We start from the raw sequence: 26,179 nt of genomic DNA, 5'->3' as shown, positions 1-26,179 counted from the left end.
GCAAGTCATTTAACCTGTGCCTCAGTTTCTTCATCTATGAAATAAGAATAGTAGCACCTGCTTCACAGTATTGTTGTGATGTTCAAATGAGATAACTTATTAAAGCAAACCTTAAAATGCTACATAAATTTTAACTATTAGCCCCAGATGATGCTTCAGGACAATTCCACTGCTCTGCTCTTACTTATTATGACTCCCTTCCATGAATATTAAAGCCTGGGAAATTTGCTCCTCTGTACCTTGAAAAGTTTCTTTGCTTTCCTCTCATGTGTGCCTTTGCTCATCCTGTTCCTTGTGCTAAAAATATCCTCCTTCTTCACCTTTACCTATCCACTACAGTCTAACCACTGAGCCTCTAGGAAGGCTTCTTTGAACTCCACTCCACCCCAATTTAGTGAAGGTGTTTTCCTACTTGGTTCTCACATGGTGCTTTATTTGAGCCTTTCCAATGCTTTTATTATGTAAAATTATGCTAGTAGAATTATGTTTCTTATTTCCTTATTAAACTGTTAAACTTCATGAGTCGAGGGAACTCTATCTCCTCTAGCACCATGTTCTCTACACCAGAGGCAACTAATATATTGAAAAAATGTATGTACTCAGAACTCTGAGAGACAACTCCATGGTGGGAAAGAAGAGCTAGAGTTTTTCTGGGTAGAGACACTAGTGTAGTTGGCCATTTCCTTCTTCAGCTAATTTTATAGATGAGAAAAGAGGCAAAACAGAGTTAAATGATTTGCCCAGAATCACACATCTAGGACTTGTCTGAGGCTGGATTTGAATTGATTAAAATGAGTCATCCTGATTACAAGCCCCGTGTTCTATCCATTCTGCTGTCTTAGCTGCCCCTTGGCTGGGTTTGCAAAACCTTTTTCCAGGAGGTTCCACTCATGACCATAAAATTTTAAATTTAGAGGAAAAAGGACCCTAGAAGTCACTTAATTGATTTTTCTGCCTCCCCATCCCATTTTACAGTTTGAGAAAGTGTAGACCAGAGTGGGGAAGTGATTTACTGAAGATGGAACCCAGATATTTTGATTCCAAATCCAGCTCTCATTTCTACACATTCTGATATTTTCCTAACTTTGTATCATCAATAAGACACCAACCTTCCATTTCCTTTCCCTGACTATGGACCTCAACCCCGGAGTTCCTAAAGTGAAAATAAAATGCCCTAATGGAAAATAAAACCAATAGCCAAAAAGTCTTGGATTTGTTGAAATAGTAAGTTATGCCTTACTTTTTGATCAGAGATATTCTTCTCCATCCTCCACTAGTTGCATGGAGTACAGCAAAGAGCCACAGAACCCATGGCATTGTCACCTGGGGAACCAGCTTCAGGCATTCTAATACACCCTGGCGCTGGGCACCTGCCTGGTGGAGACACCAGGTTTTGAGACACCAAGGCACCAAGCTTCCTGAAATGGACCTCAGCATGCTGGCTCGAGGTTCCAACATTGCAAATACTTGATGATGGCAGGGGATGGGGGTGTGGGTACTTCCAGGCTGCTGGGTTCTGGACAGGTGAGTAAGGTCAGGCACCTACAGCAAGGGTGTGATAGGCTAGGACTTGAGTCTTTTGTGGTTTGGGCTTAGACCATCCAAATGAAGAAAATATGGGCTCTAGATGAAGTAAAGCTTGGATCTGAGAAGACATTCTTGCTCCCAGCTTTTGGGGCATGCTGAGTTCCTTAGTGGGCCCTGGATATTAGCCTCCATATAGAGTAGCTTTTAAAGGCACAGACCCTACCTCTTCCCTGACCACTGAGCTCAGCCCTATCTTGATGTTTCCATCTTTCTGTGAGATCACAGTAGGGGCCTTGACAGGGAAGCACCCACTTCCTATTTCATCCACTGCTGCCCACCAGGGAGCTGAGTGAGTTTGAGCCCCAACTGCCCCTGAGCACTTTAATTTCAGCTGGGGAGTCAGGGCAGTAGGAGCCCTGGCTGGATCCTAGGGACAGTTTGTCATGTGTGTGGGAGTTAGCCAGCTGGGGGGAGGTTTGGAGTAGAGGAATGATGACTTAAATGGGTTCTTGGCCCTCATACTAGCCCTCCTCTACCTGTTTTTCTGCCCTTCCCCCCTTGCCCTAATCACAGAGATCACTAGAGACTACTGGGTCCTTCCCCCAACCCAACTTTCATTTTAGATGAGGCTTCCAAGAACACTGATCCACTTTCTATGGAAGAAGGGGGAGGTAGAGGTTGGAGAGGCAGCAGGGAAAGGGGGCTGAGTTTCCTTAGATAGGAGAGGAATTATCTGGAGGTCTGTTTTCATTGCCATTCAACATTTATTAGTTGTCTACTGCATATAAGATCTTATGCTTGTTGCTGAGATAAAGACAAAAACAGACCACCTCCTCTCCAGGGTTTACATTCTGCTGGATTAGGGAAGATGCATAACATAGATAAGTAAATACAGTATAATATGAGGAAGAGGGAGGGAAGCCCTTAACAAATGGAGGGAGGAAAGAACCCTTCACTGGAATGGTGGTACTTGAGATGAGTCTTGATTATGAGAAACTGAAATGAGAGGAAGTGATGGATTCCAGGCCTGTATACAAAGGCAGAGTGTGGGAAGATTGAATGTCCAGTACAAGAAAACAGGTCATAAGGCCAATTCATCTGAATGTAGATGCTTCTGAAGGGGACTAAGTTTCCATGATGAGAAAAGTAGGTTAGAGTCAAATTGTAGAAGACCTTAACTGGCAAGCAGGCTCATCCCAGAGACCATGAAAATCTACTGAGGCTTTTTGAGCAGTGGAATGTTATAGGTTATTTTGGGCAGTTATTTGGAGGCTAGAAATAGTAAGGGAGACCAGTTAGATGCAATATTACAATGGCATGTGAGGCGTAATAAGAGCGTTCAAATAAGAGGGGGGGGGGCAATAAGCCAGGTGAATGAGATGATAAAAGAGATATTGTGAAAGCAGAATCAACAGGGCTTGGTAAGTAATTGGAGGGAGGGAGAAAAAGAATGACAAGAGTGAATTTTAGGACCTTTCAGGTTACAAAACTGGTTTACTGGGAAGGTGATGAATTGCCCTCAGTTGAAAAGAGGGAAGGTTGAAGAGTAGGTTTATAAGGAAAGATGATCAGTTCCATTTTAGACATATGGAATTTGAAGTGACAAGACAGCAAGGTGAATATGTCCATAAGGTTATAGGTTGCTATAGGTTATATAAGATGAAGCTTATATAAGAGAGTGATTAGGGCTAGATTTACAGATTTGAGAGCTATTTATATAGAAATAATAATTGCTAAGTTTACTTGTTTTTAAAAGTTGATAGGTTTTATTGTCAGCTTTTTGTTTTTTATCAGTCTTTTCTGCTTATAATCTCCAAGTGGTAAAATATGACAAGACAACTTTGTAAACAAAAATAACTGTTCTAGTGATTGCATCTAACAATGCATGCAACATTCTGCTCCCAAAGTCCCACACTTCTCTGCCAAGAAAAAAAGAAAAAATATTATCTATTCTCTAGTAGCTGTTATTAAGAAAGGGCTTCCTTTTAGTGATTTTTGGTTTGTTTTTGACAATTCACATTATTGTTGTAAATCCATTATATTCCTTCTTTTTGGTGATTTTTTTACATTTTATTCTGCATTAGTTCATTTAGGCAGCCTACGATTTTCTGAATTCCTCATATTCATCATTTCTTTCCTATAAAATAATAATCCATTATTCATAAATAAGTTAATTGTAAACTGATGAGTATCTCATTTGTTTCCAGTTCTTTGCTATCTATTCTGCTGTGAATAGGCTGGTATATTATTGGACCTACCTTTTTATCCTTAACCTCCTTGGAGCATATATCTAATAATTGGATTATTGGGTCAAGGAATATAGTTTCCATACTTTTTTTTTACATGACTTTAAATTGTTTTTCAGGATGGTTGGACCAATTCATAATGCTACCAATATTATAGTAAGTTTTCCTGTTTTCCCATAGTTGAGCCTCCCAAACTGCATTTCCATTTTTGTCATTTTTGCCAATTTGCTTTTGGTAAAGATGATAATTGAACCCATATGAACAGCAAGAATATAGAGAGGAGATGAGGATCCAAGACAAGAAGTTTAAGAGGAATGAAGCAGAAGAAGAAAAGCTGGGGGGGGAGGGAGGGAGGACAAACTAGGAGATAATGATCCAAGAAGGGAAATTCAGAGTTTAAGAACATCAAGGTTGACTGCTTATGATGAGATAGCAGATACATATCAGAAATTTATGATACTTCTCCATAGTTTGTTTGCTGATATGAGATGAGTCATGATAGTTAAAAAGGTTCAACTGAGAGCAGTGTTTTTACGAAGTCGTCCACAGAGAATCTAAGTTCAGTCTGGTAGTGTCTTAAGAATAAACCATGAACTTTTATATATTTTTGAGCATGCTTGGCAAATTTGACCTCAAAGATTCCCCTGAGTTGTGGTGGTTGAAACATATGTTTTGGAATATGATTTTGGATGGAAATAACTTTTTTCCTTTAAAAAATACTATAGGTAAAGAGGAAGATGAGTATTCTTGTGATGAAATCCACCAGAGAGAGGCGAGAGGCATGGTAAAGAGCATTTGGGTGAAGGTTAATGGAGGGAGAAACAAGGGTTATTTGGTCTTTAGAGTATATACCACCTGAATGAAAAGAAGTATTAGTTGAGGAGAGGTATGAGAAATGTCACAAGGCTGGCAGAAAGGTATGATCTAATAGTGATAGGTAATGTCAGTTATCTAGACATTTTTTGGAGCTCTCTACCAAAACTACCAAAATAGGGCAATCAATAACTTCTTGATATTTCTTTATATTAATTTCATCCTACAAAAAGTAAAGGAGAGGTTCTATATAGGATCTTATTCTTGCTAACATAGAATTTAGTTTATGGGATAAAAAGAAAATTACAGATATTTGATTTGGGTAGTAAGGAGCAGTGGCTCCCTCCTCAGCTGCTGTGGTAGAGCACTGAGCCTGGAGTTAGAACCCCAGACACTGAGGAGTGGTAAAATGGGAATGATAACAGTACCTACCTTCCCAGGTTCTTGTGAGGATCAAATGAGATAATATTTGTGAAATGCTTCAAGTAGTAGATATTACATAAATTTTATTGTTATTAAAATCATCAAGTTTGTTCTAGAAAAGGACAGAAAATTTGAGAATAGTCTGACATAAATCCTACATGTGAGAAAACATATTTAAAAGGCTTAAGAAAAAAGATAGGTAAAATCCCAAAGAACAAAATTCTACAGAAGTGAGCCCTAGAGGGATGGTGAGATGCTCTGAAATGAACACAAAGAAAAACAATTGTAAGGAGGAAAAGAGGGAGTTGTATGAAAAACTGATATATATGCACAGGGAACTTACCAAACAACTTTAAACTTTAAAAAGAAATGTATAGAAGATGAAAATAAGGGCAGGATATGGGATGACTCTACAAGCATAGATAGATAGATAGATAGATAGATAGATAGATAGATAGATAGATAGATAGATAGATAGATAGCTTGGTGAGAGGTCTTTTTCAGTGGAGTATCCCAAGCAACTATTCTTGATCAGGATTATTTAACATAATCGATGACTTGTGTAAAGAAATATATGGCATGATCATCAGATTTGCAAATGACACCAAGTTGGGAGCAAAAGATTCACTAACTGATCCTAATAATAAGAAATTTAATAGGGATAAATTTGAAATCTTAAATTTTGGATTTTTAAAAAATGATCTCTATGAATACCGGACAGGGAGACATAGTTGGAAAGCAGTTTGTTGTTTTTAGTGGACAAGGAAAGCTTCACATGAGCCAGCAATGTGGTATGTCAGCCAAAATGGCTACATAGAGAAGCAAAGCTTCTAGGAATAGGAAGGTGACAACCTTCCCTTATGCTGCTCTTGTCAGGCCTGGGACGCTGCTATTGTGTTCATTTCTAAGCACCTCTCAAACTAAGAAGGACCTTAATAAGCTTGAGAGCATATCCAGGGCAGATAACTAGGGTGAAAAAGTGCTTGTAAGAGTCCCTGCCACATGAGGACTGGTTGAAAGGATGAGGGATGTTTAGCCTGGAGAAAAGAATACTCAAGGAAGATCTGATCATTGTAGTCAAGTATTTAAAGGGCTGTCATGTGGAAGAATATTTATTTAAATAGACTTGTTTTACTTGGCCTCAAAGGACAAAAACCAGAAGTAATGTGTTGAAATTGTAAATAGGTATTTAAGAGAAAGCTCCTAGCAATTGAAGCTGCCCTCGAGTGGAATGGCTGCCTGGGGAAGATGGGAGTAAGGGATGCTCATTCCTCTCAGAGGTCTCCAAACTAAGGCTGAGTGGACAAATATTAGGGAATTCTTTTTGGGTGAGGACTAAAGTTGACAGCCTTCCAGGTACCTTCCAACTCTCAAATTCTATGATTTCATGTCTGTTTTTGTTGTATATGTGTGTGTGCATGTGTCACTCTGTGATGGTTTTTATATGTCTGGTTTGAATGTGTCTGAGTAAGCTAATATCTTGTTTCTGTAAGTAAAGATGATCTTTAAAGTTCATAAAATGCCTTTTTTATAATATATGTAATACATATAACATATATATTATAATTATATAATGTAAAGTAGGATCATTATTATCTCTGATTTACAGATGAGAAAACTGAAGTTCAGATGAAGTTATTTTGATTTACCCACACCATTAGGAAATACAAAAATGAAGACTTAACTACATCTCCCAAGTTCTAGTCCTATGTTTTTTCCATTGTATGTGCATGTATATGTAAAAGGATCAGGATGTACATGTGACCAAGAAATGTGATGGTTGAGAATTGACTCTTCATTATCCTACTTTCTCCTTTCTTCCTCCATCCTTGTGAGGCCTCCAAGTCAAGTCCCTTGGATAAGTATCTTTCCCTTCACTGACTTCAGTTTTCTGCTCTGTAAAATGAGAAGTTTTACTAGATGAACTTATTTCAAAGGCCTTTCCCACTTTAATATTCTATGAGTTAGAAGACCCTATTCTACTGTTTCCCTCTCTATAAACAAAAGGGCCGTTTCTGCTCTAGCACTCTGGGGTACCTCTAAATCTTAGTTCCCAACCATAGCCTGTCCCACAGTGGAAAATTATCCTTCAATTTTAGGGTCCCTGCTTTCTCCCAAATTAATCCTCTCTGCCTTCTAATTATTTTATCCATTACTGCCCTTTATGTTAAAGCATTATCTCCAGAAGTCCTGTATATATATATATATAGTCTAAGCCTTGCCAGCAAAGTTGGGGTAGGGAAGTTTTTAATAGGATACATCCACTCATTACCATCCCAAATCTTTTAACAATGGTGGTGAGAACATTACATAAGTTTGTAAAATGCTTCACATTAGCCTTGAAGGAAAAGAACAAGAAATAGATATCAAAACTTCATAAAGGTCTGGAGTCTGAAAATATGGAGATGTGCACGGCTTTCAGGAACCAAAAGATTCTAGAAACCCTGGACATCTAGTTAAAAGATCATAAGGGACACAGCTACCATCTCATCCAAATCATGCTTAGCCAAAGTCCCCTTTGTATCATCCCTCAAAATGAATCTTCCTTAAAACATAAGAAACCAAAAACTGGGCATAATAAATATTCCAGGTATAATCTGACAAGAGCAAAGTTGAGTAGAACCAGCATCCTTTGTATGATAGACACTATGCTTCTCATAATAGAACCTAAGATTGTAGTAGCTTTGGGAGCTGTCACATAACACGTTAATTCATATCAACCATGTGGTTGGCTAAAGCTCTTAGATTTTTCTCATGCCAATAGAATCTAAGCATTTCTCTTTCTGCACACTAACTCTTGTCTGTGCATCCCTCATGCTTATCTATTTTGTATGACATGAAAATGAGAAGAGATAGCTAACCTTCAAATGGCAAGTCAGACTCCAAAATTATATTGATGAACTGACTTTATCACAGATGAAATTTCATAGAGATAAAGGTCAAATTCTATACTTATGTTAGGATGTTTCTTTTTTTTTTTTTCCAACTCGGGCATGGGGAGATTTGACTAAGCAACAATTTTGGGGGAGGGAAATACTCAATAACAGGGAATTTTTATGGAAAAGCTCAATGTTAGTTAACAGTATGACAGAGCAGACCAAAAAAAGCTAATATGATTGTTAGAAAGGTGTGAGTGTCCTGCTATATATACTTTGCCTAGATCAGAAGAATTTGGAATATCATATTAATTTTCCAGTGCTACATTTTTAGAAAGCCATCCATAAACTAGAAAGTAGAGGAGGATTAGAAATCTCAAGATTATGTCAATTGAAAATGGATCCAAGATGGTGGAGTAACAAGCAATACAGCCAAGCTCTCCTCTGCAAAACTCAAAATAGATTTAGAATAGGGCCCAAATCCAGTCGTGATGGAGAAATCCAGCAAAAGTCTAGAGTGAGTTATTTGTCCAACCCAGGTTCATATACAGAGAAATTCATGGACAATGTGAACAGTGTTGGGGCAAGACCATTCTGCTCATGTAGCACTCTAAAACCAAGGGAGAAGCTGTGCACTAGGACAAAAGGAAGTTTCAGATCTATGCTGAAACACTGCTAGGTCCATAGCAGAGCATTGTGATGGAAAGAGGTGACAAATGGAAGCTTTGTCTGTTTCTGGGCAATAATTCTGAGACACAGATCCAGAGCATATTGAAAAGGGGATGTTGAATTTGGAGTAGTGTTATCTGTGTTAGTAGTGTTCCTGAATAGGGAGGCCTTAGACAGTATATTGAGGAAGAAGGAAATTCAGAAGCAAACCTCAGCTATGTGACTGAAATCCCAGGAGCAGAACAGGGATTCATTTCCAGCATCTAACCACAACCTGCAAAGGAATAACAAGAACAGGAATCCAAGACCAAAGGGGAGCCTATAATTCTTTAATTCTGAACCAACAGAGCTTTCTAGCTGGCTGATAGTCCAGGAGCATTCGACTTAGACCAGAATACCAGCAACCAAGACTTTGCCTTGGATCAGACCACTTTTGAAGCACTGAAAGTTTCCAGGTCCTAGCCTGTCCCTGAAATCCTGGACACAAGAAAACAACTGTAACAGAACCAGTGCAGACTTTTCCTCTAGAAATGCAATAGAGCCCACCCTTGACACCAAGCCTGAAATTAAAAAGTAGTCTGGAAAAATGGGCAAACCAAAAGAATCCAACAATAATGAACTATTATAGTGGCAGGGATGCTCAAAAAACAAACTCAAAAGAAGAGAATGATTCCAAAACATCTACAAAGCAAGCCCCAGAGAAAACTCTGTTCAAACCAAATTCAACTAGAATTCCTGGATGAGAAAAAGCAAGAATATTAAAAATAGCATTTGTTTTTAATTAAATGAGAGCACTGGAGGGGGGGGAAACCTATAGGGTAGATATAGCAAAAATAACTTGCCTGGAAAACATCAAAAAGAAAATTTAAGAATCATATCTGAATGCCATGATAAATGAGCCCAAATCTCTTAGAACCAGAGGACAAAAATGGAAATAGAAAGAATCCACCAATCACATCCTCAAAAAAACCCTCAATTGAAAACAGAAAAGTTATTACCAAAATTACTGACTGAGAATAATCAGGAGGAAAAAATCAAGTGTCAAGAAAGCCACAGAGAGGATCACACACAATTTTGCAGCCATTACTATAAAGTATCAGAAAACTTGAAATTATTCCATAAGGAGTTCCAATCATTCCAGATGAAAAAGCCAGAACTGCAAACAAATTTTGAAGTTCAAACCCAGGAGTGAAGAGAAATATAAAAAAGGTAAACATAAAAGAATAAAGTGACTTAGCAAGAATAAATTACCTACATTCAAATATGAGAGATAAAACATACATTCTCTCTGACCCCCATCATCATGAGAGGTCATAGAGTCTTAATTATACAAGGCCTAGGAGTTATATTTTGATGATCTTAAGAGAAGGAAAGAAAGAGACAGGGCAAAGAAGATCATTGAAAATTATCTTCCACAGGATGTGCAAGTAGACTGTTCAAACAAAGAAAAGGATATGGAGGAAGTAGTGGACATTTCTCATCCAAATTGATTAAGGGAAACATACACACACACACACACACACACACACACACACACACACACACACATACACACACACACACACACACACACACACAGATAGATATAGAAATAAATCTCCAGAGGGGAATATGAGAGAAACAGAAAGGCAGAGCAGGAATTAGAGGAAAACTAGGCAAATTGATAGATTAGTCCTGCAAAAAAAGCAAACACAAACCTAATATTCACAAAAATATTTATAGCCCTCTTTGAATTGGCAAAGAATGGGGATCTGAGAGGCTGCCCATAACTTACGCAATGGCAGGACAACTTTTGGTATGTAAATGTGATAGGATAATATTATGCTATATAAAATGATGAGATAGTTTTATTGAAATCTTAAAGTTTTTTATTAATTTATCATGAAGTGAGAGAACAGGAAAACAATTTATACAATCACAATGATCCAGTAATTAGTGATTAGTGATTAATAGTGATTCTAATCAGTGAAATAACCAACTCTGATTACTGAAGGGTTAATGTTGAAGCATGTTATCTACTTCATGATAAAGTGGTTAAATAGAGCAGAATGAGAAAAATACTGTTTGGACATGGTCAGTGCAGACATTGATTTGGATTAAGTATACATGTTATGTATTTTGTTTTTCCTGGGAAGGGTAAGAAGGCAGATTTGTTGCTGATTTTTAAAAAATGTAATTTAGAAAGACTGTGCCAATAACCATATAAAAATCCTTTGAAAGAACTAGAGGTATTTCACCTGCAAAAGAGGAAAGAATTAAGAGAGGAAGAATTGTCCAGCTTTCAGTCATGAATATTTTTTGTAACCCCCATAGACTATAGCTGTCCAGATTTGCTATAGCTTTCCTTTCAAGGAGCAAGTGGCTTTTAATTTAATTAAATTTAATTTAATCATCTTCAGTGATCAACCCAAGAATAAAAAAATCTGACACTTCCATTTCTTCTCCCTCTATTTGTCAAGAAGTGATGGAACCAGTTGCCAGGATATTAGGGTTTTTTTGGATGTTAAGCTTCGCTTTTATACCTATCTCTTTCACCCTCATCAAGAGATTTCTTAATACATCACTTTTTGCCATCAGAGTGGTGTTTGTACTTTTTCCTGGAAACCTTAATTCTGACTTAATTCATCCAGGCTGACATTGCTCATGGCGTACTCTTCATCTAACTTAAATAAGGTGACAATATAGCTTTGTCATATTCCTTTTCCAATCTTAAACCAATCAGTTCCTTTTTAGGAGACAAGATGATCTGGTACTTTCATCTCTTGAACTTGACACATTTTGTTATGATCCACACAGTGAAAGATTTTAGTGTAGTCAATGAATCAGAAGTAGATGCTTTTCTGAAATTTATTTTTTTTTCCATAATCTAGCAAATGATGGCAATTTGCTCTTTATCTCTGAAAACCAGCCTGCTCTTCTTGCAATTCTCATTTCACATATTGCTGAAGCCCTGCTTGCAGAATCTTAAGCACAACCTTACTGCATGTGAAATAAGTTCATTTTTTCAGTACTTTTTTTAAACATCCCTATTGCCCTTATTTAAGTTTGGGACATATACAGATCTTTTCCAATCTAGTGGCTACTGTTGAGTTTTCTAAATTTTCTGGCATATTGAATGCAACTCTATAACATTATCTGTTGGATATTCTATCACCTTCGCTAGTTTTATTGTTAGTGCTTCTTCTTTTTTGTTTTTTTAAAATAGTTTTTATTTACCAGATACATGCATGGGTAATTTTACAACATTGACAATTGCCAAACCTTTTGTTCTAATTTTTCCCCTTCTTCCCCCCCCCAAGATGGCAGGTTGACCAATATATGTTAAATATGTTAAAGTATAAATTAAATACAATATATTTACATGTCCAACAGTTATTTTGCTATACAAATAGAATCGGACTTTGAAATAGTGTACCATTAGCCTGTGAAGGAAATCCAAAATGCAGGTGGACAAAAATAGAGGGATTGGGAATTCTATGTAGTGGTTCATAGTCATCTCCCAGATTTTTTTTTTCTGGGTGTAGCTGGTTCAGTTCATTACTGCTCTATTGGAATTGATTTGCTTCATCTCATTGTTGAAGATTTCCACTTCCATCAGAATACATCCTCATACAGTATTGTTGTTGAAGTGTATAATGATCCCCTGGTCCTGCTCATTTTCACTCAGCATCAGTTCATGTAAGTCTCTCCAGGCCTTTCTGAAATCATCCTGCTGGTCATTTCTTACAGAACAATAATATTCCATAACATTCATAAATCACAATTTATTCAACCATTCTCCAATTGATGGGCATCCACTCTGTCTCCAATTTCTGGCTACCACAAAAAGGGCTGCCACAAACATTCTTGCACATAGGTCTCTTTCCCTTCTTTAAGATCTCTTTGGGATATAAGCCCAGTAGTAACACTGCTGGATCAAAGGGTATGCACAGTTTGATACCTTTTTGAACATAGTTCTAAATTGTTCTCCAGAATGGCTGGACATATTCACAGTTCCACCAACAATGTATCAAGTGTCCCTGTTTTCCCACATCCCCTAGCAGTGCTTCTTAAGGCCCATTTGATTACTTTCTCTAGGTTGTTTCACTCCAGATCAGTAACTACACCATCATGGTTACTAGTGATATTAAGATCTTTCCTGTAAAATTCTTATGTATCTTCTTGTCACCTTTTATCAGTTTCTTCTACTTCTGTTAAGTCTCTACCATTTTTGTCTTTTATCATGCTTATTTTTTACATGAAATGTTCCTTTGCTCTTTTTAATTTTCTTGAAGAGTTCTCTTATCTTTTTCCTATACTATTTTTTCCTGTGTTTCTTTGCATTGTTCATTTAAGAAAACTTTATTCCTCTTTGCTATTCTCTAGAATCCTGTATTTAATTGTCTACATATTTGCCTTTCTCCTTTACTTTGTTTTTTTTTTTCTCACAGCTACTTGTAAGTTTCATCAGATAGCATTTTGCTTTTCTTATTCTTCTTTTTCTTGGGATGTTTTTTGTTGTTTCCTTTTGCACACTATTATAAGCCTCTTGACCACAATTTTTCAGGCCCTCTATTTACCAGATCTAATCCCTTAAATATATTCATTGTTTCTATTTCAAATTCATCAGGGATATCATTTAGGTCATGCCTATATATATGGTCTGATGGTTTTCCCTGCTTTCTTCATTTAAGTATGAACTTTGCAACAAGAAGCTATAGTAAGCTCTAAGTCTTGTTTTTAGCTGACTGTATAGAACTTCTCCAGTTTTGGCTGCAAAGTATATAATCAATCTGAGATCAATATTGACCATCTGGTGATGTCCATGTATAGAGTTGCTTTTTGGGTTGTTAAAAGAGTGTTCAGTATGACCATCAAAGCATCTTGACAAAACTCTTATTAGTCTCTGCCCTTCTTCATTTTGTACTCCCAAGGCCAACTTGCTTATTATTCCAATTATCTGTTGATTCCCTGTGTTGCTTTCCAGTCCCTTATGATGAATATAATATTTTTTAATGTTAATTCTAAAAGATGTTATAGGTTTTCATAGAACTGAGCAACTTTGACTTTTTCAGCATCAGTCATTGGGACATAGACCTGATGTTGAAAGGTTTGCCTTGGATCTGATAGATCTCATTCTGTTATTTTTGAGTACTTTGTTGTTCACCCTTTAAAAAACAACAACAATAACAAACAACTTTGAAGACTACTGCATTGCTTCTAAGAGATTCTTCCCTATAGTAGTATATGTAATCATCACTCAAATTAAATTTACCCATTTCCATCTATTTAAGTTCACTGATACCTAAATTGTTTTAATCTTTCTGTCCCCTATTTGTAGCTTATTTGGTTCATAGATCTTACATTCCACATTCCTATGCAATATTGATCTTCACAGCATTGGATTTTCCTTGCATCCATTGATGCATCTGCAGCTGAGCTTCCTTTTGACTTTGGCCCAGCTACTTCATTAATTCTGGAATTTTTTGTAATTGTCCTCTGCTCCTCCCCAGTAGTATTATGGAACCCTTTCTGACCTTAGAGGCTCATCTTCTGATATCATCTCTTCTATCATTTTAATACTGTCCATGATGTTTTCTTGGCAGAGATACTGGAGTAGTTTGTCATTTGTTTCTCCAGCAGATCATCTTTTGTTAGAATGCTCCACCAGGATCTGTTAATCTTGGTAACCCTGCACAGGATGGCTCATCATTTTGCTGGCCTATTCAAGGCCTCCATCATGACAAGGCATTTAGGAGAGGGTTGTGGAGGCATATAAAATGCCCTAAGGAAGAAGGATTAGACTTTTTTTTGCTTCACCTTGGAGGGCAACACTATGAACAATAGATGGTTATAGCTACAAACCCTTTTCAAATCATAGAACAAAGATTTAAAACTGGCAGGGAATTTAAAAGATGATCTAATCCATCTGAAATCTAAAATAGTTGAATGGCTTGCTCAATAGTCATACAGATATATGTATGTGTATACATATTTATTCACACATATACATATATATGTACACACACACACACACATAGCAGAAGTGGAATCTTCCACTTGGAAGTGTGATCCAAACCAAGGTGTTTGCATCACAAATCAGGACAAATATAAACCTCTTAATTTTATAGTTTAAGAAACTTGAGTTCTGGAAGGTTATTTGACTTGCCTTTAGTCATAGTGTCTGAAATAGGATTAAATCCATGTCATCAGACTCCATAGCCTTTTTCATCTTTTCACTCTGTCATGCCTCTACCTACTCCAAATCTGCTTCTTTGTCTAATATTACTACATGCCTATTTGGTATAAGAGAAAACTTCCAACAATCTGAGCAATCCAAAGAGGAAATAGATTGCTTTGGGAAATAGTGGATTTCCCCATCACTGGAAGTTTTCAAGCAAAAACTGGTAGCTATTATTCAAATACAAGTTTGACTAGAAAATCTCCATGTTCCCTTCCAACTATGAGATACTATCTAATTCTGTCTTTGAGATTCATCTATTTCAAACCACTTAACTTTACTGATAACCTCTCTAGGCTCAAATTCTTTAAATGATTTGCCCAAGGTCCTAGTGGTGTCTGATTCTTAACATCAGCTTGCTTTTGAGAATATCAGACCATCTCTCTCTGCTATGCTGGGAAAAATTTAAAGCCTCCTGAGCTTTATGCTGTCTTCTTTTATTCTTTAGGACCCAAGCCGGAGCAAGGCCCCACACTGCAGGGCCTCCCCATCAGGCCATCATTTCTCCCCTTCTACTTTTTCCGCATCCGAGATTGGGAGCCGAAAGGGGCCAGGCCCAGCTGGGGCCCATCCTTGCTCCTTCCAACCTGTCACTTGGCAGCCTCACCGTCCCTGGAAAGTGTGTGGGCTTCCCCCAGAAAGCTTCCCTGTCCTGCTGGTCCCAGTCCAGGGCCCAGCTGCTCGTCTATTTCAGTCATCTCTGAATCCTTGAGACCCAGAGGCACAGAGCACAGTCCTTAAGGGTAGGAGGACTGGGGAATGAAGAAGGTGACTGTAGGAGAGGAACTAGTGGGCATTCTCCAGAACCAAAAATCACCCTTGGAGATGAGCTCCACAAAGCCCTCCCCAAAAGAGACCCTTATGGAAACACCTCAGGGTCTGATCCCCAAAGAAACACTCTGGAGACCAACTTCAATAGGGGAGGCCACCTCCAAAGAGACTCCCACAGATACATCCCAAATACAGACTCAAACAGAAGAGACCAGAACTGACTCTTGGGAGTCCTTTATGAAAATACTCATGGAAAAGACCTACACAGAGGAACCCCTAGAGGAGATACCCAAAGAAACTCCCTCAAAAATTCCCAGAGAAACACAGCAACTAGAGATTTCAGCAGTAGAAACCCTATCAGATACTCTCTCCTGGGAGTCCCTCAAAGAGATACCTATAGCAGGGACAGCTCTAGATGAGATGTTAACAGAAAATCCCATTGGGGAATCTCCCTTCAGGAACTCAAAGGGAGAACCTTCCTTGAAGGTGCTGGCAGAAGAATCAATCTCAAAAGAGTCCCTTGAAGGAAGACCCTCAGGGGAGCCCCTACATGTGCAGCCCCCACCAGAAGAGCCACCTCCTGAGGGCCCCCTCTCCAAGATGCCCCCACCTTTGCACACCCTGTATGTAAATCACTTGAACCCACAATTCTCAGGGGCGGTACTCTCCTGTCTGCTGCGGGATATGTTTGAGCGTCTGCACTTGCCACTGGAGAGGGAGGCCATCAGGGTGGTAAAGAAGCATCGTCGTGCCCATGCCCTGATACAGGTGCCCACCTCGATAGCTTCCAGTACTGTGGCCCAGCAGCTACAGCAAGCTGCCGAGGAGCACGTGCTTCTGAAGGACCTCGTGGCAAGGGGCAAGATGCTGGCAGTGAGCGAGGGCCCACGGATCCTCTTCAGCAGAGAGGTAGGATGGGCAGGGCGGGGCCATAGCGGGATGTTGGAGAAGGGGGGGGAGAAAGCATGAGCTCAACCTGCAGCTATGTGTACTGGCATCTGGAAGGTCCTCCAGGATGCAGCTTGTAGCCCATGAGTGCTGTGGAAAAATGGAAGTTCTGTAAATGGAGATAGGGATTTTGACAAAGACTTGGGGCCTTGTTGAGGCATGAGGCTAGCTTCAGGAAAAATTTTTCTTCTATAGCGGGGAATATTGTGGAATCAGAAGGCCCACGTTCCCAGAGTGGACACCCCTATCCTATCTTACCTGGCTGTCTGATAACAGGAGTAAAGGCAACCATTTCTTGCCTCCCTCAGGCTCTCATCTTGGTCTATTCCTAGTTACCCCATCTCTAAAGAAAGAGGAATGTAGATGGGTGGTAGAGAGGAAGGAAGTCTCCTGCCCTGTTCTAAGTAACTGAGCTTTCAGAGTCCAGGTTATGTGTGCATTTTGATCCCAACTTGTTAGTATCCTAAAAACAGAGAAACCATATTGGGCCAGGTGCAAGTGAGGGGAAGGGACAGGAAGATTCAGCCATGAAATGGAAAAAAGGGAGAACAAGGTCATCCGGGGAGGAGGGCACAGTGGACAATAAGGAAGACAGGAAGGAATCTTTTCGAGGAAAACTTCTCAGTAATAGGGAATAGCTCAAGCAGCTCTTGGGCAGGAAGGATGCCAGGAAACAATAGAAGAGTTCAAATAGTTGGATGGCTCTCATATAAAAGAAGGATTAGGCTTGTCCTTCTCGGTCCCAGCGGGATGACCTAGAAGCAATGAGTATAAAGTACAGAAAACAGATTTTGGCTTAATGTAAGGAAAAACTTCATAAAACTACATCTCAGAATTGAAAAAAGTCCTCACAGACCCTCTAGTTCCAACCACATCTGGAGAAGAATCCCTCATAGTATTCCTGATAAGCAGTCATCCAGCACCAGCTCAATGGGGATACCCACTGCCTTCCAAAGCTAGCCCACTCCCAAAGCCCAAAGCTTTGTTTGAAGGTTCTTCCTTATATCATACCTCACTTTTCACTTCAGCAACTTCTGCCCACTCTCATCCTTTTTAGGTCAGCGCTTGATAAGGGGATACATCAACTGCTAACTTCTAGTATTTCCCAATTCTGTCCTTTAAAAGTTTCTAGGTCTGGAGGATTCAGCTTTGGCACTTTCTCATAGGCCTCATTGGCATGAGAGGCTGAAGCATATGCTCTTAATAACAGAGGGATTAGAGGTAGTTCTTATTAGCACCTAAGAGCATTCGGGAATCAGTAGGGGAGATGGGGTGGTGACCTATGAGTGTTGCTGGTGCCATGAGGGGGACTCAGAAAGCCTGATCCAAGAGCAGGCATTAGCAATTTGCTACTCATCCGGTGGTCACTGACCACTTGAAACCAAGATATAGGAGAGCCCCCATCTCTAAAACAGTCTAGGAACAACAGGAAGTTGGAAGAGAAGCTATCCAGTCTATTCTATAACTGACAAAAATTATAACTCCAGCAAATGGTCATCCAGGCCGGTTTTTGGTTTGTTTTTTTGAGACCTCTATGAGGAAAGATCCCATTGTCTCCTGGAGCAGCCCATTCATTCTATTTTGAGTTGGCTCAGAGTTAGATTTTTCTTTAGATCAAGCCTAAATGATTACAGTGACTGCCAAATTTTCCATAGTGCTTTAAGATAAAAAACCACTCAGTGTGAATCCTCCCATCTGACCATCAAAACAAAACTATGAGATGCCCCAAAAATGCTGAGGAAGCTAGAGTTCGGAGAGTTGTAAATGCCTTGTCTATGATCATACAGGGCTTTGAGATGGAATTCAAACTCATTTCTTTTTGGTCCTCAGAAGGTGAGGATCCCATCATCAGTAAGCAACCTCAACATACTGGCACACATACTTAGGAGCTTCTTGAGCCCAGACTGAGATACACATTTGCTTCATCTCTTGTGCTCTTCCACCTTTGATCAGTGCTAGGATGCCTAAAGACAGAAAGGAACTCCTTGCGATATAGAAAGTCGCCCATACCAGAGAGCTTTAAACAGCCTAAAAAGACCACTCGGAGTCATCAGGGACACTTTAGGGAGAATTCCTTCTTTAGCTGGAAGAAGGAATGGATGACCTGAGATTGCAGAATTCCAGCATCATAGGGGTTTGTGCTCATTCCACAGATGTGGGATTGTCATTTGTAACCAAGAAGATCATCCTGGCTGGCTGATACGATCTTATCCCACATGGGGGAAAGCTATGGCCCAGATCTGAAGGGAATTTTAAGAGTCAATTCAATTGGATGGAAGTTGCTATAAAGTAAATTTAGGCTTGATGGAAGAAAAAACTTTTTAATAGAGCTATCCCAGTGGGTGGGCTGCCTCAGAAGATAGTTAGTTTCACCATTTAGGTCCCCAAGAAGTCCCATTTGTGTCCTTTCATTCTTTTATCCTTTCTGGGAGGTATAAGGGAACCCAAGAAAAGAGATAAGGTCCACTTTATATGGGATCTAAGTACTCCCATTCATGCCACTTCCCTTGTGAGGAGGCACACTAGCCTAATTTCTCTAAGACCTTAACTTAGACTGGTCCAAAGCTTGAGATTCTGTAAAAATTCCCCCCCCCACCTCCCATCCTGACTCCCAGTCCACACCACTACAGATCCCAGGTTGCATAAACTGGACCCCCCCCTCCCTCCCTTGGAGACCCTTCCCAGGGAAATTCTAATGGTGGAACTGTCCCTGTTCGCCCTTCAAGAAACAGGCCTGGCTGGTGATCAGAAGCCTCTCTAGTTTATTCCTTCCCAGCCAGAATGTAAAGAGGGGGAGGAATAAGCCTTATCCCAGAGGATATTTCTGGCAGCTAAACCCCTCCCTGCATGCTCTGGAGAATGGGAACTCCCTGCTTGTTCCCCAGGCCTCCTTCCCCTCCTGTCCCTCCAGAGCTTCCAGCCCACAGATGATGACAGCACCCACAACTGTGACTCTTACGACCACAGCCACAACCAGGCCTCCCGACCAGTCCCAGCCCGGCCCAGCGCTGGGCTCTCGGCAGACTGGCCTTCTGCCCCCACGGCCTCCACTCCACCTTCCAAGGCCCTCCGGCCCCACTCCCCCAGCTTGCCCTGGGCCGCTCGCTCAGACAGTGCCATTGTGCACCAAGAGATCGTGGGGCAGGAGAAGCTCTTCCATGGTGCCTTCCTAGGCAACGAGACGCGCAACATGGAGTTCAAACGCGGGGGCGGCGAATACCTGAATCTGGCTCTGAAGCATCATGTCCGCCGCTACGTCTGCGCCTTCCTCAACAGCGAGGGGGGCAGCCTCTTTGTGGGCGTCGAGGACAGCGGGCAAGTGCGCGGCATCCACTGCGACCACCAGGAGGAGGACCGCGTGCGGCTGCTGGTGGACTCCATCCTGCAGGGGTTCAAGCCCCAGGTGTTTCCCGAGGCCTACACGCTCTCCTTCGTTCCTGTGATAAAGGCGGGGGGCAGCAAAAACAACCTGCTCAAGGTGATCCGCCTCACGGTGCACAGGCCCAAGGCCCGCTCGGAGCCGCTCCTCTACGAGACAGACCTGGGAGAAGTGTTCCTGCGACGGGATGGCAGCATCCAGGGCCCGCTCTCTGGCAGTGCCATTCAGGAGTGGTGCAGGCAGGTAACTGGCGGCCTGGCCCTGAGCAGAGGTGACAGGATCATCCTAGAATCGTAAGGCCTTAGAGCTAGATGGGACCTTAGGCCAAACGCCTCATTTTACAGATGAAGAAACTGAGGCCCCGAGAGAAGGGATTTATCCAAGGTCACATAGATTCAAGCCTAGGCCCGGTGACTCCCACTTCCCATAGAGGACACCACAAATGGTTCCCTCTCCAGCCCCTGGGCCCCTCCCCCGCCACGGCCATGTTAGCCTAGACATTCATTCAACATTCCTGCCGTCCTCTCTGCGTGCAGCTAGGACCTGACGGCACGGCTGTGACATCACCTCCACCCACCAGTAATTCTTAACGCGCAACATGGGCAAACTGCTCCACGGAGGCGCGAGCCAAGGACTGTACGCGCTCCGAGGGAGAAGGTGGTTCTCCCCACAATGTCAGGGAAGCCCTCCTGGAGGAGGGAGTCGCTGCGGAGCAAGGTCTTGGATCCGTAAGGGTAGCCAAGTCTGCTGTGGGCAGCGTGTCACTTGGGAGCTGAGGCTTCAGCTTGAGGCCTACACAGGGTTAGGGAGTGAAGAAAATTCTGGCCCGGGCCTCAGGAGGCCCGGCCGGCAGGGCTTGTGGGGGGCTGGTGACCTTGAACAAGTCCCTTCTCTCTCAGTGGCCCCGAGTCTGTCAGTTTGTCACATGAGGTTCCAGTAGAAGATAGGTTGGAGCACTTAATACTTGAAAGGATGGACTTCACAAGGTAGAAGTTGGGCGGGGGTAGAAAGGAGTGGCCAGAACAGTGGGGGGGGATCATTCTAGAAGGGGGGGGATGGCAGGGACACACTAGGGAGGAGAGCAGGACGAGGACAGAAAATGGAGTCAGGCCATTCTGAGTGGAGCGCACGGCCAGCTGTGAAGGGGTTTGTAAAGTAAGGTTGCCTACAAAGCTCGGAAGGAGCTGGTGCAGAGCCCGGAGTGCCAAGATCAGCAGTGTCTGCCTGACTCTGTAGGCAGTAGAGAGCCTCTGAGAGCTCTTGAGAAGAGTGACCTAGAGCAAGTGGGTCATGAGTAGTGGTGTAGTGAGGAGCGCAGCCTATGAAGGATGGCAGGGGAAGAAAGGAGAGGTGGAGGCAGAACAGGTAGGAGCCTTCCCAGCAGTCCAGGCCAGAAGAGAAAGCAGCCCCTCCCAGCTAGAGCTAGCAGGCTGGCAGTGGCAGTGAAGAGCTCGGTAGGCACATGGGCCCCCTGGCTGCCCGCCCCTAACTGACTTGTATATCCTCAGAAATGGATCGCAGAGCTGAACAAGCTGCAAAAAAGGGTCAGTGCCTTGACCATGGAGAAGGAGCATCTCCAGGAAGAGCTGAATCGGGGCCTGTGCCAACAGCTGTGCCAGCAGCCCTCCTCCTGCATCTGCTGCATCATGTGACAGGCCTTGCAAGCCACACCCCAGAGGCCGGGGCACCACAAACCGGATCTTGCATCTCTTCCAAAAGCGCACTTTCTCCTTGTGCTCGAACTCATGCTCAGGACCCTCGGGGGCAGCCCTTAGGCAGGCTCCCCCACTGGCCCCTCCCCGATGGTTCTCAGCTGTTTGAAACCAATGCTGGTGAAGTGCTATCCCGGGCAGGCACAGGTGGGGGGCATGGAAAAATCAGTTTTAAAATGACTCATTATCAATCCTCCACTTCAGGGGAAACTTCTCCCAGCCTCAGCTCTGAGAAAGCTGGCACTGCCTGTCAATTTTCCTTCATCTTCAAGCAACAACATCGGGATCCCGGAGCCCCCTGAGGGAGGAAGCTAGGAAGCTAGCAAGCAAGCATAGGTTTGTCCATGAAGCACTTATGTTCTCATGCGATAGCCATCTTTAACCTGCTCCCTACACAGGCCTGCTGGGAATTGTTCTTTGCAAAGCTCTTTAATAAAGTCAGTCATATCTGGGCCAGCAATAGTTGTGATTTCACTGGCAGCCGATAGTCCTAGATCCAGGACTGCAGGGCGCACTCGGGGCTCAGCCACTAGGTCCCTTCTAAGCACGAGAAAAGGCAAGGTGGTCCTGGGATGGTCCAGACTCCCAAGGAAGATGGTTTCAGGTATAATTGTCCCTTCTGAACTCAAACCATCCTCAGTGATATCCTTTAAACCAAGCTCTAAGTTACCCAGGTATCAGTCCTGTCTGACAAACATTTGCCCTGAGTCTCCATTGCAAAGGAACTTAGCTCACAACTCTGCGAAATTTAGAGATGATACTGTTCTCATGGACCTCATAGGCTGGTGGGAGGGGAGGGGTGGGGGATAGCAGCACAAAATATTACCTAAATAAAGAGAGGCACAAAGTTAAATGGAGTCTGAGGTGGAAGACTATCCCTGATGGACAGTCTAGTGAGGTATGGGGCACACTGAAGGGGAAGTGAGTGATCCGGGTTAACTGAAGGGGTAGAGGGTAGAAAAGAGAGGAATATGAGCTAGAAAGGTAGGAGCACTCCAGATTCTGGAGGGCTCTGAATGTCAGAAAAGTTTGAATTTCATAGCGAGCAACCATGAAAGACTTTTGAGCCAAGGAATGACATTAAGACATGTCAGAAAAATTATTGTGACAGAACACAGGACAGAGTGGAGGCAAAAAAAACCCCTACTTACACAGTGTGTTATTGTAATAGTTCACATCAGTGGCAATATGGAGCCTTGTACTAAGGCAGAAATGGGAAGGGAATGCTACAAAATTCATATAGCAGAGGTGGGAGCTCAGGAGGTGGGGTAGAAGAGACAGAGTTTAAATAGAAAACTGCATTAAGAGGCTCCACAAGAGAACAAGTTTTGGGGAAAAGGTGAGCTCAGTGTTGGACATGAGATGCTGGCATCTAGGCAGGATTGTCCTAAAAGCAAATAGAAATAAATGCAGGTCTGAAGTTTAGAAGAAAGGACTCAGTGTAATAGATGGAGGGTGTGCAGAAATGGTAGCTGAAGACCAGGAATGAAACTGCCAAGGTCAGATCTTTAAGGAGCACCCATTAGGAGGTTTACAAGAAGTCAGCTGGGGGGTGGGGGTGGAGGGAAGAAATGGTCACAAATGGAGGGATGGGAGTATAGTTTTCTTTGAAGGCAAGGGAGAAAAGCATTTGTGGGAAGATGGCCAATCTTTCCAATGGGAAGATTGGGAGAATGAGGAATAAAAATGACTGTTTGACTGTTCGGAATGTCGTCTCTAGAGATCTTTGAAGTTTCAATAGAGCAGTGAGGGTGGAAGCCACCTTGGTAAAGGGTTAAAAAAAAAAATAGGAACTAAGAATTTGTTCAATATATTTCAATCATGATTATCTCTGACCCCATTTTGGGTTTCCTTGGCAAAGGTACAAGTCTGCCATTTTCTTCTCCAGCTTATTTTATAGTTGAGGAAACTGGATTGTTACTTGCCTAGGATTAGCTAGTAAGTATCTGAGGCTGGATTTGAACTCAGTCTAGGCCAGAACCTTATGCACTGTATTAACTAGCTGCTATTAAGAGTCCTGGATAGGAAACTTTTCACATTTAGTCATGGAGAAAGGGTAGTAGCTGGATAGGATATTCAAGGGAAGATCTTTCCAGAATGGGGAAGCTCCAGTGCATTTGGAGGTACATGAGAAAGTATCAGTGGCAAAGAATTTAAGATGCACGAGATACTGGGGCAAGGTCCTTGGAATGGGAAGGGATGAGATTCAAGGCACATATGCAGGAGTTAACTAAACACCAGGAGTGGGGAGGGAGGTAGAGGAGTGATGCTATACAGTAAAGAATTGGGGTGGGAGGGGCAGCTGGGTGGCGCAGTGGGTAAGGCACCAACCCTGAAGTCAGAACGACATGAATTCAGATGTGACCCTCAGACACTTAACGCTTCCTAGCTGTGTGACCCTGGGCAAGTCACTTAACCCCAATTGCCTCACAAAGCAAAAAATGGAATTGAGTGTACATCTGCTTCCCAAAGATTAAGATCAAATCATCTGCTCTAAAGATGGCTGTCTGGACTAGAAATTATATGGGGAATGTCATAGGCTGGATAGTCCAATGAAAAGAGGGGTAGAAGTCAGGACTAGATTCAAATCAATTTTGACAAATGCTACTGGTGTATCCTGGGACAAGTCATGACCTTCCTGGGCCCAAGTTTCATCTTTAAAATGAGGTTGGATCTAATGACTCCTGAAATCCCTCTTAGCTAGTGACTCATTATGGGACAGCCTAGGTTCCGTTAACTTCGAATTTCTCAAGCCCAACTTATACTCCCACATGAGATCCTCCAAGGCATCTGGCAAGGGAAGCATCTAAGTCCGCCTGAAGACTTGATCTAAACATGTCACTGTCCTACTCAATTACTCCCTGTTCCTTTTACATTTAGAGCCCTTCATAATCTAGCTGCAACTTCTTTCCAGCCTTCTCCATTCTACTCTTCCTGCCAGTTCTCACAAATGTTGTCATTTTGTCTCCTTTCTCTTCTCTTTGCCTTCTGTGAACACCTTGACCACTTGGTTTCCCTCCCTCAGACCTTGGCAATAGTGCTGCCTCTCCCAAGGCTTTCCTGACTCCTCCCTCTCCACTCCATCTATTATTGCATATTTTATATATGTGTATGTATGTGCTGGGAAATAATGTTTACTCCAGCAGGAGCTTATTATTAAATTCTTGAGTTTTTAAGCCGTTTTGTCTTTTTTTCAATTTTCCGTTACTGTTCTTCCCAGTGGGACTAAGCTTCCAAGTGTCAACACTGTTCTGGGAAGGAGGTCAGCCACATATAGTCATCTGCTCATATGATGTCAGTTCAGTATCAGAAGCCCCTGTCATGTCTATAGACAACCAATATAGATACATTTTGGCCTATATGGTAATGCGTAGACATTTTTGTTAGGTGGAAGAAAAAGGCAATCAATCATTGAAGATACAAGACAAGACCTGGGTAATTTTCTTTTTATTCCATTGACAAAATACATGAAGTCTGGCTAGAGGATTATGGGAAGGCAACTCCATCCCTAGTTACAGCACATAAGAAAATAGCATCTCATACTTGCATTAACACCATTTAGGAAGAGCTCCCCCCAACATTGTTTTTAAAAAAGGCAAAGCTTGTCACCCTCCTCCAAGGGCTTGAGAGGCAGTTCTGTGTTCCTTTTAAAAGCCACCCCTTGATGCAAGGAGGGACTCCCCTGGTCTTAGAGGTAGGTTGGAACAGGCAGCCCAAGCTTTAGGGTTAATGGCATTTCACATGATTTCATACCAAGTACATTAAGCCCAGGTGGGGCTAATCCCCTTCCTAGCTCACAGCAGATCACAATTCTTCCTTGGATTTCTCCTCCCTTGGTGGCATGAGACAGTCTCAAGTCATCTGAACTACATATCATAAAATATAGCTTTCAAAAAGCCCTGGGGCCCATGCAATCTGGAGATCAGAGGGCTGGGCATGCTATCAGCTTCTCCACCAGTGGCAGGAGGAGAAAGAAATAGAACTTTTTCAAGCAAAAGACTAAGCCATCCTTGCCACCCACTGCCTCTAAAGCTTTCCTTCTGTTTTCTCCCTAGGCGCCCCAACATACTAAACAGGGCCTAGGAATAGGCAGTGTATTACAGAAGGGGGAGGAGGGGAACATCCAAGTCTACATGATGGGACATGCAATAACTGACAAAGTTTGGGAATTGTTTTTTTTTTCCCCCATAATAAAATAATTTTAATTAAAAAACATAAATGTTGAGAGTGAATTCAAGACTTTGAATTCCATCCAAATCCAATGGATCTCGTGGCAGAGTTGTTTCTGGACAAAGAGAAAAAGATATGTTAGTCATTTTGGGAGATGATCTAGACGGGGAGTAGTGGGATAGTGAGGGATAACCTCTAGCATGGCAGAGGCCATACCTCCTCTTACCCCGCTCCTGCCCCCAACACTATTAGCAACAAATCTGAATTCAGGATCTAGTTCAGGAAAGACCGCATTTACAATGTTCAGAGAAGGAGTGTAGAGAACTCTGGGAACTAGTCTAAAACTCTTCAGCAGAGCATCCCTGACAGAAAGTCATCTAGCTGCTGCTGGAACTTTAAGGGAAAGAAGCTCACTTCTTAACAAA

The 26,179-nt window shown here is 42.0% G+C and overlaps 2 protein-coding genes across 9 annotated transcripts in view; one reads left to right on the top strand and one right to left on the bottom strand.

Moving 5' to 3' along the window:
• The first annotated feature begins 1,280 nt into the window (after positions 1-1,280).
• On the top strand, positions 1,281-22,037 carry SLFNL1 (schlafen like 1). Of its 6 annotated transcripts, XM_074305426.1 has the most exons (7): positions 2,682-2,948; positions 3,893-3,929; positions 4,499-4,557; positions 6,195-6,365; positions 15,223-16,454; positions 19,461-20,115; positions 21,381-22,037. In XM_074305426.1, exons 5-7 carry the CDS (start codon positions 15,534-15,536, stop codon positions 21,884-21,886), a joined length of 2,082 nt encoding a protein of 693 aa, XP_074161527.1. In that variant the 5' UTR covers positions 2,682-2,948; positions 3,893-3,929; positions 4,499-4,557; positions 6,195-6,365; positions 15,223-15,533; the 3' UTR covers positions 21,887-22,037. The 6 variants fall into 6 exon arrangements, with proteins under 6 accessions (XP_074161526.1, XP_074161531.1, XP_074161528.1 ...); XM_074305425.1 differs by lacking the exons at positions 2,682-2,948; positions 3,893-3,929; positions 4,499-4,557; positions 6,195-6,365 and adding an exon at positions 1,281-1,524; XM_074305430.1 differs by lacking the exons at positions 2,682-2,948; positions 3,893-3,929; positions 4,499-4,557; positions 6,195-6,365 and adding an exon at positions 1,281-1,524 and having other exon boundaries at positions 19,405-20,115.
• A 2,978-nt stretch (positions 22,038-25,015) lies between these two features.
• CTPS1 (CTP synthase 1) overlaps positions 25,016-26,179 on the bottom strand; it is a 77,180-nt gene continuing 76,016 nt past the window's right edge. For all 3 annotated transcript variants that reach the window (XM_074305422.1, XM_074305423.1, XM_074305424.1), the window contains one exon: positions 25,016-25,869. The gene's annotated coding sequence lies outside the window, so the exon portion shown is untranslated. The remainder of the gene's footprint in view (positions 25,870-26,179) is intronic.

This window comes from Sminthopsis crassicaudata, chromosome 3, assembly GCF_048593235.1.
Source record: "Sminthopsis crassicaudata isolate SCR6 chromosome 3, ASM4859323v1, whole genome shotgun sequence".
NCBI lineage: Eukaryota > Metazoa > Chordata > Mammalia > Dasyuromorphia > Dasyuridae > Sminthopsis > Sminthopsis crassicaudata.
The sequence above is the reverse complement of the archived record's forward strand: the minus strand, read 5'-3'. Positions and strand labels throughout refer to the sequence as shown.